Genomic DNA, 12,589 nt, shown 5'->3' with positions numbered 1-12,589 from the left:
ACATACATTCCTTTTGTTAATGGGGCACTAATTATTAAACAATTATATCATTGATCCCAGTAATGTTTTAATTAACTCTGTACGCAGTCTGATTAAAAACCAGAACGTAATTTGTAGCCAGCCTCTAATGCGAATGCTACGCTAAGATACTTTTAGATCAGGTTTAATGTCAATAGACTAACTTGCTGCTCTGCAACTAACTTATTCCGCAGGAATGAAGCCAGTCTGAAGTAGTCTTTAGTGTATAAATCATATCAATCGGTGCCTTCCTCCGCTCGGAATTCAACATGACCAGGACGGCAATCCTCAGTTTGTGGTGCGCAAACATGTTTATAAAAAGTACAAGTTAATATTTATGTAATTCCACAGATACGAACGGCGCGCACAAGAAGCAGAAGACGGCGGAGATCATTACATTGACATATTCATGCGGAATCGGAATCGGGGAATTCCAGGGAAGGCACAAACAATGGAGCACGCGACCATGTGGATCGGATGAGGAGGAGCGCGTCCCACGCGACTGCCGGGAATCAACCTGCTGCCTGCAACTGGCAACTTGGAATTGGCAACCTGCGATATGCCTTTCGTCTGGCGAAGAAACCTCACACATCTCGCATCTCACATCGTCCAGTTGTCGTCGCTTTATCCGCAACATGGACATGGGGACCGGGATCGTCGGAATGCTTATCAAGGGGCGCACTTGTAGCTGTCATAAGGCCAACTGAAATATTGGCAGCCCAAACAGAGACCGAAACGGCACCAGAGGAGCAACCTCTTGCCTGGCCCCACTGAACTCCTTTCAATGAACTAACTGAATGCACTGGACAAAGAGTCCACTTGAGGTGGAAAGAAAGGGGAAGAGGCACCTGAACTGCCCCAGGACTTGTCCTCCATCCATTTATCTCACTCGACGCCGGCGACGGCAACTGCAACGGGCAAATATGGAAATTTGTTGGCCTGGCCGCCTTTTTTGTGAGACGCCGTCGTCCCCCACAAAACCCGCCACTTAAACCGCTTCATTAAACACTCCATGAACTCCCTTTCCTGGGCCAAGTGTCCTTATGTCCTGGCGGTGTAATTAATTTCTGCCACAGTTGGGTATTTGAAAAAGCTTAGAAATGCGGCCGAATGGACTGGGTGGGAGCGTTTTCCGTGCCACAGGAGCAATTATAAAACGGAGTCGAGTGGCGGGAATAGTAACACAAGGAGCCAGAGAAAAAGAACTGCAGCTTTATAAAGGTTTGCGGCTATGAATGAATATGGAAAGAAACTCCATAAATAGCTATGATAATACGAGAATATCATGAAAGGAGCTGCTGTAAAGATAAGCCCTACGAATGCATATAAATACCCGATTCCACTGTACTATTTGCAATTACGTAGAAAAAATGTGTAGTAAACTCCGGTGAATGTGGCACAAACAAGTGTTAATCAAACTCATCGGGTTTTCTGGATCAATATGTTCGTGACGCAGAGCCAATATTAATTAAGCTAACGACTGAAGGATTTACAAAGGCCCTTTTGGACTCCTTGCAAACAACGAAAAACCCGGACACAAATCAAACAAAATCAAAAATGCGGGGTAAGTGAGCAAGCAATGTTATAGTTATAGCCGGGCTAATCTGATTTACGGCCAGAAAGTGACTTAAAGCCCGTATTGAGTTACCCCCGAAATGAGTCCTCCCACCGTGTGTGTGCTTTATGGGCCTTTTAGGTTAATTGCTTCTGTTGCATTCCCTGCTCCATTAACCATTGGTCACATGAGGTCATTGCTGGGAAGCACTTCCTCATCCGGATGTAAAATAGGAAGCGGGAAAGCCAGGCAAGGCGACCGGGAAACACAATCAACCAACACGAACCTAATACACGAAATTAGTTTTCATATATGCAAAGCCAAGCCGTGGCGAGGGTGGGGGAGTTTTGGCTCAGAGCTGTCACCACCACCCGCCTGGAAGCTCCCAGGGATCGGGATCCACCATCACCCACCTGGTGGACACCTGTGCGTGCTTGCCGGCAATTCCGTATTCTTCGTCGACATCGTCCTCCTCGTCAGCCTGGCACAGACAACAAAGGAGCGCTCTTCGAGGCCAACTGTCAAAGTCGTGGCAGACATTTTCATAATTTTCACATGCTCAGGGAGTTTCCCCTTTTTCCCGATCCGCTTTCTGTCCCAGGCGTGCTTCTTAATTGCCCTGAATGGAGCTGGGCAAAGTGGGAAGCGAGACAGGAGTCTGGGTAATGCTATTTAGAGCCTGCCACGCTGACTGTCACCTGCTGGGATTTGTGCGAGTGCCTTGCCACCAAGGTTGCGACATTTTCACGACATTTCCACTCTTTTGCGGCCGCCTTTGTTTTCTATCTTAATATTTAGCGTTCGGTTCAGAAGATATGCTATTGAGTAGGCCATGTGATATACGATATACGAGTTTAAAGTAAGCTTTTCCTAAAAACTCTGTTAGTTTTTTATAAAAAACTTAACGAAAACGTATACAATGGGGGATCCTCTACCGGAAGCCGTTCATATTCAAAAGGAAATCTCTCAAAAAGACTGCCAAGAGGAAATGGGTCCTGTACCGAAGAACCTTCCACTCTTCCCGGAGAAAATTGATCTTCCAGAGCAAGATACGGCAGCCAAGTCAGATGGAATACAGTTTTGTGTCTTCCAAGACGAGTCACAGCTCAAGGTGCTCATGGGCCTGATCGACAAGGAGCTCTCCGAACCGTACTCCATTTACACCTATCGCTACTTCGTCTACAACTGGCCAGACCTCTGCTTCTTCGCCCTAGATGGAGATCGCTATGTGGGCGTGATAGTGTGCAAGTTGGAGGAGACGAGACATGGATTGCTGCAGGGCTACATCGCCATGCTGGCGGTGGATGCGGAGTACAGGCAGCGGGGAATCGGAAGAGCTCTCTCGGAAAGGGCCATAGAAGCCATGGCGATAAGAGACGCAGCCATGGTTGTCCTGGAAACGGAGCTGAGCAACAAACCTGCATTGGCGCTCTACCAAAGTCTGGGATTTATACGGGAACGGCGTTATTTGCGCTACTACTTGAATGGCGTGGATGCCTTTCATCTGACGCTAATGCTCCAAGATTTTGACGACTCGTCCTTGGACGAGGTTTAGAAAGTTTCCAGTGCTTCCGATCGGTTTCGCATTGGTCTTCCCATCTGACCTTTGCTCCGTCGCCTTCAATTAGCGCCCCAGCATGCTGCTACTTGGGTAGCCCGAAAGGACGCCTCAAATCAGGTAGATACAACTACGCCGCCTAATTGAGCCGCAAAACGGCCGATGTCGATGGAAACTGGGAAGAGTCATGCCGGGCAGGGTGATCAAACCGATCGACCAGAAGGGATAATTGCTTCTCAGGGTCAAAGTCGCGACACATTAAGGAGCAGCACTCGTCGCCTCGATAAGACTATGCTTTGATAGGTGGTCCATCCTGCGTCGGCATTCCCTTCCCGAATCATTCAAACCGATCGAGGAGATCGCAAAGTTCTCGAAGATGGGGCTCCTTCGATAGCAAATGAATTTCTGGTGGTCCTTAAGTATGGTTCAAATTGTCTGTATTACGAGTGCCAGCTTTAGTTTTCCGAATGATGCAATAATAAACATTGGATTAAGATTGAATATTGCTCTGGTTTTCCCCACTCGATTGGAGCACCTCTTTCAGGTCATCGCTTCCCTTCGGAGTTCTCTGCGGAACATTGAACCCTTGGAGGTTCCCGTCGGAGGTCTTTCTGTTCGATCTGCAGATCGTTGATCTGTGATACCCACTCGAAACTTGCTACCAGCTTCCTCAGTTGAGTTCTGGATCCGTTTCGGATTCTGATTCTGGCTGTGACTCTGGTGCTCTGATGCTGATGCTGACTCCATTCCATTCCATGCCGTGGCAGCTTTGCGCTGCGCCACTTCACCTTTCCGCCAAATGTAAACAAAAACGTCCAAAGTCAACTTTTGGGCAGGTGGCTCCCAGTCGAAGCCGCAGCTTCTGTCCACAGCTCCAGCGACCGAGCCCCGAACAGATGACATGCAACGTTGTGGCAAAATACCGCGGAGGGCGGCGAGGAGCGGAGCGTTGATTGAGTTGCACCTGCCATTCGCAGAAACGAGCTGGACGAGATGCCAACGGGCTGAGGGGGGTCAGTTGGATGCCCGCGTTATTTATGTGGATGTTTCGGCTCCGCAGAGCCAGCTCTTGATTCCGAGTCGAACTCGCACTGGCACTGGCACTCGCACTCGCAGTTGCCGCCGTCGTCTGAGCCTGTCTGACCTCGTCCTCGATTGCTGTTGACATTGTGCCTGAATTTCAATTTGATGTCCACGAGGCGGCAGCTCCTGTCTACCATAAATCTTGCTCCTCAAACTGCCTAGACTCTCCGGGTGCGTTTCGGATGGGATTGGATTGGATTGGATGAGGTTGGCTGGTCTGTCTTCTTGCACGGGAGTTGGGATTTGGGAGTTGCAAGTGGCGGCGAGGTTCTACTCCGCCCCCTAAAATCCGAAGGCACTTGTGCTGGTGTCCCGTTTTGGAGGCACATCTGCTTAATCTGCTGTATCTCCTGTACCTCTTGTATCTGCCGTAATTGTATAATTTAAGCGGAAATTAATTGGAAGGTGCAATCAGGCAGCTCTGATTATGCACAATTACTAATTGCAGTTGGAACAGAAAAAGATGTTCTTACTCTATGTAAATTGTATTACTTTGGTACATTTTACTGTTTTAGCCACGTTAAGTGTGTGATTTTCATCAAGCTATCCAAGTGTTTCGTTAATTCTCAGATGTAATCAGGCATCTTTGATTTGGCAACGCTTCCTTGATTGTGCATCATTAATAAGTGAAATACTGGGGGATTATACCCTGTACTTTTTCAGTTAAAGAGTATGTTTGTACTTCGTATGCGTAAATTAGAGGCAAGTACATTACTAAATGAGAATATCCACAATAATTTCGATTAGGTAGGTATATTCTATCAGAGGTTTTGCATTCAGTGCTTACTGCTTTAGCAATCAATCAGAATAGGTATGCAATAGTCGAACAAACGCAAACAGCTGGCAAATGTTTTTGGTTCGCTGAAAGTCCTTCGAGTGGAATGCCTATTTGGAAATTCATGGACTTAGTTCTGCTAATCCAGCCGGATTGAATACCATGAATAGTCGCATGAAATGTGGAATGACAATATGAATTATTACAAAATGCTTATGCTGCGACATCATATTTCATATTGGAGACTTTCAATTTGCCACGCCTTCAACTTATGTAGAGCAAATATCGATTGGTGGCAGTGGCAACCAAGTGGGAAAATTCGTTGACACAAGTCTTCTGCGAAGTGGGTATTAATTAAGGATTTTCCTCGAGTCTTGGTAGCAGTTGCAGCCTTTCGCTTTGAATGGCCATATTTATGTGGAGCAAATATTGATTGGGTTCCCCCCAAAAACTCATCCATACATACATACATACATTCATAGATACATCCGTACATCCATTCATACATACATATGCCCTGAGTTATTTGCGAAGAAAACGAGAATTTCATTTATAATTTAGACATTTATTTTTGTTCAATTTTTCTCTCCTTATTTATTTATCTATAATTTTTTGCTATTTGCTTTTCTCTTGTCTCGTGCTGAACATTTCCGTTTCCTAGTTTGTTTTATTTTTCTTTATTTCTTTTTATCGGGTGGAGTGGGTGGATCCATTATTTTGGAAAATCGAGTATGCTATCTTGGGGTTTTGGGGCCCACAAGGATTCTATTTTGGCTTACGCTTTGCTGGCTTTTATGCCAGATTAGCTGTTTTCATTCGGCGATTACTTTGAATGTTTCTCTATTTGCGTACGATATCTATCTATATATATGTATATAGAATATATATATATATATGGAGATGTTCTGGCGATTTGTGTGCCTGTGTATCGGTCAATATGTCAAGTATCTTGATAATCTGCTGGCTCGATTATTTATTGCCCTTAAATTGTGGGCAAAACGAAGCGAGCCGACAGCCAAAAACTGAAAGTAAAATGCAAAATGGGAAATGAAAACGCTTTTGCTTGTATTTTGTATTACTTTTGTATTCTTGAAATGTTTTGATTTTGATTTTTATTTTCTTTGGCTTTTCGTGTGTATTTTTCAATTGGATATTTTTACAGTTGAATTGGTTTGTTTTCTCTCTCTTGCGTTGTTGTTGTTGTTTTTTCGTGCTTGTTTGTGTGAATTTCACTAAATTATTAAATAAATAAATAAATAAATAGTTCGCTCAATTGACGAATTAATAAACCCTCGCTGCCCTACCATAAATAAATATAATTAGTAATACTTTCGAGTGTCTGTGTGTCTGTGTGTGTGTAGGGGATTACGATAAATATTTGCTCGATTTTGTAACGCATTAAGTGACTTTAATATAATTTAATTTAATTTAACTCGATTTGCTTAATTGATCTGAATTGAATGGTTCTTTGCTGTGGTTTTCCATCGTTTTTGTTGCTGTTGTTGTTGTTTGACTAGTGTGCGACTTAATAGTATTTACAATTTGAAACAATTTGTTAGGAGGCTAGTTATACCTAGATATATAAATATAACACTAAGTCGGAGCAGATTACGCTTATGGATGTATAAACAGTTTGATACAGTTTGCTGATGCTTCGATTCGATTCGATTCTTTTGGAGTAATTGCGGCCAATAAATACATAATTTAAGAAAACAGGCAACCATTAATTGAAAACATGGATAATTGGTTCATTTAAATCATAGCGAGAGGCGATTAGTTCTGTTCCTCCTCTAGATTTTCCTCTTGATTTTTACTTTGTTTTTACACGCGAAATAAATTCAGTCTTTGGTTCTATCACAACATTTGTTTACACGTTTCGGCTTCGGTTTATGTTCTCCTCACTCCTCGCATTTTTTCCAGTGTATTTCCCTTACTTTGTTTTTGAGTTTGTGTACTATGTTTCGGAACTGAAACGGTTAACTGCAAACGGTAACGATAACGATAATGCTAACGAAAAGCAAAAGCCAAACGAATATCGAATTAGTTTTGAACTAAATCGTTGAGTGAACTTTGCTTTTCCACCAACTCTCTGTCTCTCGATCTCTCCTGAAGCTCAAGCAGAGTCCGAATCCCTGCGAGCGTGCTGATGACGCTGCCGATCCTCGCACTTAGGACACTCCCAGGTCGTGCAGCAGATGCTGGGTGATCACCTCGCCCTGCTCCTCCATCAGCTGGGCGGTCACCGTGTTGATCAGGTTGAACACGATGGCGAAGACGGTGAAGGCGCAGTAGACGCCCAATGCCAGCCACCAGATGAGCTGCTCGTACTCCCGGTGACCGAAGTTCTTCAGCACCAGGAAGCCGATCGTGAGTCCTGCCAGGGCTCCCGTCAGGTGGGCAATGTACGACACCTGGGGACCCTTGGCGAAGGCGCTTCCATCGAAGTATTGGGTGTACAGAGCATAGCCCAGGTCGCAGGAGACTGCAAATGGAAGAAGGAAAGGGATTCAAGTTAGTTAAGATTATCGAAAATAAACATATAAAAGAAAAGATCTGACAAATTCCGATAGATGATAGATAGATTATAGTCATAAAGAGTGGGAAACTCACCAAAGATGACAACTGATCCGAGCTGCGTGGATGCGCTCTTCATGTGCGCATAGTTCAGTGTGATGTTGGCCAGATGAGCGGCCAACAGGGCATAGACGCCACCGCTGGCGCCCACCAGGAAGACCTCCGAGTCGACGACACTGGTGCCCAGGGATCCGGCGAAAACGCCCGCCATGTAGATCACGCCGATCCTGGCCGTGCCGTGCATCACCTCCAGGGGAATGCCGAAGAACAGCTGGATGACGATGTTGAAGCCCAGGTGGAACCAGTTGGCGTGCAGGAACATGTAGCTGAAGAAGCGCCACACCTGCAGCCGCCTGTCCGGCCGATAGACCAGCACCGAATCCGACGGAATCGGAACGGGGAGCCCGAAGTTCTGGGCGGGCATTGTGTAGCGGTCGTAGGCGAAGATGGCAATCTAGAATGGACAGAGGAGGAAGGAATCGGGGGTTAGTTTCGGGCTCACACTCTGATTTATGTTGTTGCTGTCTGGCACGCGACCACGTCCCAAATAAAGTCTTTTGAGAATGCTTAGGGCGAGTCCTGCCAACTTGGCAGGGCTTCAAAAACTAAACTCATACGCCCCGTGGGCCGTCCTGTTTATTTGATATTCGTGCTAGTTCCTATACGAAGCAAATTATTGCCATTACGAATGTAGAGGGCCATGCAAAAGTACATTATATTTTAAACTCAATGTTGCAAGTTTCCATTTTCGCTATCAAACTAACCATTTCTATCATTTCCATCTTCTCATCTTCCACTGTTTTTCACATGACAATTTTGGGTCTGCCCTTAACAAAAAAAAACTACGAACGGTCTGGTTTCATAAACTTCTCTGTTCGCTTTTCCTTCAGCTGTTTGTTGTTCAACTTGTTTACAATCGATTTTCGGGGGCGCCAGCGAGTCAGACGCAGAAAACGAAACACGAAAAGCGAGGAAAACTCTCGGAAAACTTCCGCCCTTGGTCGCCGCCTTCCGCCCCCTATATCATTTTTATCGCTCTTGGGATGAAAGTTTGCGGCTCCTTTGATTTAATGGGTTGAGTTACTGAGCTGGCTGTGTGTGCTTACCTCAATGATGGAGATCACTAGGATGAACCAGGGCCAGTGCTGGCGGTGGACGTACTTCAGCAGGCCCAGATCCTCCGACTCCGGAAGGGGCGTGGCCGGAATGGCCTCCCGTTGCATGTAGATGTGCTCGCCCTGGCGGGTGCAGCAGGTGCTGCTGGCCGTGCTGCAGTCGGTGTCGTAGGACGAGGAGTTGGAGGAACTGGAGCACGCGGCGGGAATGTCAATGATGGTCTCCTTGGCGGCGGTGGCAGTCTCCTCCTCCTGCGCCGCCTCCTTCTCCTTTTCCTGGCCCAAATCCACCGTGGTTTCGTTTACATTCTGTGTTGGGGTCTCCATGCTGGCGCCGCTGAAGAAATTCTGGAGAAAGACGGAGCGCATAAAGTGTGTGATTAATTAACTTGAACCGAACAATAAACAAAAATCAATTAAGTGCATAAGTTATTCATAAAACGCAGCACAAAACAAGGGCAATTACAACACTTCAGACAACCGGAGTGTGGGGAATGCAGCAGAAATAAAAGAAAAGCGAAGGAAAAGCATGCTTTCTGTGGGCAAGAATTTTGTTTATGGCCTGGGACACGGATTCCGATGCCTGCAACTTCCTGGCTGGTTTTCCCCGAAGGGAAAACTGGGTCAGCTTGCGAGAGCTAACCATAAAATTTGATGGGCCAAGTTTGCTTTTCTGGTCCGAAATTAGCTGGACAAACTTGAGGATGGAGATACTTGTGTAGCATCTCCGCCGTTACATAAACTGCACTTTCGGCCCTGAAATCATCTTCGCTAATGGCCAACTAATCAGCTAATGGCCAGGCATTATTGTAATTCATTGCCCAGCGACATTTCCTCACAAATTATGTTAATCGCATTCGATTCAATTACAGTCACAGCACAAATCTTCTTAAATTCCCCAAACAATTGTTCGTCACAAAAAGAAAAAAAGTAACAAATTCATTGCCTTGCTCAACAAAAAAAAACTTCAAAAAACGCGTTTCTCCCACTCACACTCATTGTGTGCCCTGTCTCTCTCTCTCTCTCCTCCGCCTCAAGTTGCATTGCACACACGCACCGTTGTTGCTTTTGTGTCTGCTACCTACACTGCTCGAAAAAGTGAGTGGGTGTCGTGCCTGTTTTCGTGTTTTTCATTTCGGTTGCCTAGCAATTTCAATAAGGCACGAAATCGCAGTCGGCCGCTTATTAATTAATTTATTTATTAACTTTAATTGCAGACTGCACCGAATGTCCATGCGAGCATGAAGAAGAGATGTCGAAAGCGGGCTTTAAGACATAATGAATTAATTCATTCGGCCTTCTTTCTGCTCCCTCCGTCGTCTACTTTTTTTGTCTGTTTGGTCAGAAACATAGTTTCACATGGCCCGCGGTGTAATTTGCATTTTTTATGCTTTCTGCTGCACTCGCACCCCTAAAAAACGGGCAAAGGGTGCGAGCGAGAGAGCACACAGGTTGAACAAACTCATTACGCCTCTAAGTTGAAATGCTTTTGTTTTGCCGCTGTGACAATTTCTATTGCAATTTGCACATTTCTTGCATATCTTGTATCTTGTTTCTCACAACTCATATTTTGTATCTTTTAGCTCTCGCGTATTTTCTCATTAGGGTCGGCGCTTACCTTAGGTTTTTCTGGCTGTCGCAATGTTTGTAATCCAAAATGCGTGGGTTTCTTGTAATCCAAATGTCTTTAGTTAGCTGGCATATTCGCACGTTTTTCACTCGCTTTTTTCGGCTCGCACATTGGTAACTTAGTTTTGCTGCTCGTAAATCCAGGAGCTTGTATTCAGATATTCTTGAGATATATTCTCTGCTTGCACCCACACACACGACAATTCGAATATTTCTTTCTTTCAGTTTCAATTTCAGTTTCGAGTCGCAGTCCGACTTTCTCAGTTTGATGATCTCGCGCTCGCGGCTCGCACACAACTGACTTTAGAATGGCAAGGCAGCCGGCCTTTATAAGTGCTCGATGGACGGTGCAGTATAAGAGAGCCACGTCGAACATGTTGTGTTTTGGTTCGGTCGTATAAGTGTTGCATGGCACATCCGGATCTGGTCTTGTGTGGGTGGGGTGCACTGCAGTCACTCGACTGCTGCAGCTCGAGGCGAGCGGTTCGAACTTCGAAGGTTCTTCGTCGCTGGTTATTCACCGGTTTCCCCATCTGCCGTCTTGCCACATAACGGTGAATGACTCATCGGGCCAGCACTTCTTGCCAATGCCAACTGACTAACAAATGCGATCTGCGCTTTGTCATGGCCCACTACGCAGATCTGAGCTCTAATCTCTGCAATGTTGCGAAATTCTAGCAAGGCCTCTGCGTTTAATTGCCTTTCAGCAAAACCGATTTGAAACTGCTTGACTTTTATCATATTTTATATTATTACTAGTTATATTTATTAGGGTACTAGACGAGGCTAGGTAATATTTCAAATCTCAGGCATGCAATTGCTTCTCATTTTAGCTGTATTTGTGGGTACTAAGTCCATTGTTTTGCTAAGTTTCTCGTCGATGCCTTAAACAAAGACAAGAAAGTCAAACAAATTGGTAACACAATTAAAGATGATGAAATCGGGACTAGCAGTCGCTTTTTCTTTAGCTTCGCACTTTCGAATAGTTTCCAGAAATTACTTCAATATCACAATTGCTCACAATGTAAATAAAATGAGTTCCAAAACTATTTGCTGGCTTAAAAATAGTTTTAAAATTCCACTATTAATCCGTAACCGTTTTGTTCAATGGCTACATCATTGCTTCTATAATTCTGTTGTTTTTTGAAGGGAACGTGCCACAGCAAGTGGCCCAAAATGCAAATCAACAGTATAGGCTCATCTATGCGGAACATGTCCGGGATTCGAATTCGAAACCGAGCCCCGTCTGATTCCCCTTGATTGCCCGATTCCCGGTAGGAGATCATCGTTGTCAGGGGTTTTGAATTTCACACCTTTTCCAGCGAGAGCTCCCTGGGAGGCGGGCGTTGAGCGAGCAGATAGAAATCGGTAGCAAAAATAAATATTTATACAAATTATTAGGCAGCCTGAGCCGCTGCAGTCACGAGTTCGCGGGAAAGGTCACGGCATGTTGCACAAAAGGAGTAGCTTTGGCTTCCTGGCCGAAAGGATCAGGCGACGTGGTTACGTGTTTTGCATGATAAGCTGGGAATTTACACAGATCTAATGGATAGATAGGGCAAATACATACATATACATATATATGCCCATCCTGGCCAGTCATCCTCGACCTCGGCGGCAGAAACTCCCGCATGAAAAGTGAAAATATTTTCACAGGGCGCAAAAGAGAGGCGAAATGCCCAAACAGATTCAGAGTCCTCGTCCTCGTCCACTGAGATTTATGATGACTTTTTAACATGTGCGTGCAACAGGTAAGCAGATACGAAAACACAGTTGCACTACATGCCCATGACCAGGCACGTCATCAGCTCGGAGTTTCTCAGCGTCAGCGAGAGCTCATCTTCATCGTAAATCCTTTTTTCCCACGTTCCCTCAGGTCGAGTTCCTCCGCCCTCCATCGCTGCGTTTTCATTGTGCCAGACACGCATTGCCAGCACTCCACGGACATGGACCCAATGCACTGGCAAGGTCAGCCACCGAACCGAAGCAATCCCAGCCACCCAAAACACTCGAGCTCGAATCCAGGTAACCGAGTGGGCGTGGGTGGGCTTTTCCCACGCAGGACAGGACGTTGATTCCTGGCCCGTCGCCCGGGAATTCCCCCCAACATGTGCTCAACATATGCGCGAGTGCCTCATGGCATCGCGAATCAGGAAATTCCGCCCGCCACTTGCGCTTCCCGCCGCGCAGCAAGGTGTCCTTTTTCCGCTTCCCGGAGTTTCGTTTCGCGACTTTTTGTTGCAGCCGCACTTGTCTTCCGCAAGTTGCGCCAAATGTTTCGC

At 45.7% G+C, this 12,589-nt stretch overlaps 2 protein-coding genes across 2 annotated transcripts; one reads left to right on the top strand and one right to left on the bottom strand.

Moving 5' to 3' along the window:
- Positions 1–2,464: 2,464 nt before the first annotated feature.
- Positions 2,465–3,615, top strand: LOC117140438 (N-alpha-acetyltransferase 30). The gene has a single exon (XM_033303361.1). The coding sequence runs from the start codon at positions 2,493–2,495 to the stop codon at positions 3,126–3,128; it is 636 nt and encodes a 211-aa protein (XP_033159252.1). The 5' UTR covers positions 2,465–2,492; the 3' UTR covers positions 3,129–3,615.
- Positions 3,616–6,052: 2,437 nt separating this feature from the next.
- LOC117140750 (protein rhomboid) lies at positions 6,053–10,599 on the bottom strand. The gene is made up of 4 exons (XM_033303832.1): positions 10,297–10,599; positions 8,670–9,026; positions 7,600–8,017; positions 6,053–7,471 (listed from the first exon to the last, which is right to left on the bottom strand). Exons 2-4 carry the CDS (start codon positions 9,003–9,005, stop codon positions 7,158–7,160), a joined length of 1,068 nt encoding a protein of 355 aa, XP_033159723.1. The 5' UTR covers positions 9,006–9,026; positions 10,297–10,599; the 3' UTR covers positions 6,053–7,157.
- Between the last annotated feature and the right edge of the window lie 1,990 nt (positions 10,600–12,589).

Source organism: Drosophila mauritiana, chromosome 3L (assembly GCF_004382145.1).
Source record: "Drosophila mauritiana strain mau12 chromosome 3L, ASM438214v1, whole genome shotgun sequence".
NCBI classification, from domain to species: domain Eukaryota; kingdom Metazoa; phylum Arthropoda; class Insecta; order Diptera; family Drosophilidae; genus Drosophila; species Drosophila mauritiana.
Note: the sequence above shows the minus strand (reverse complement) of the source record. Positions and strands in the feature narration are given on the sequence as shown.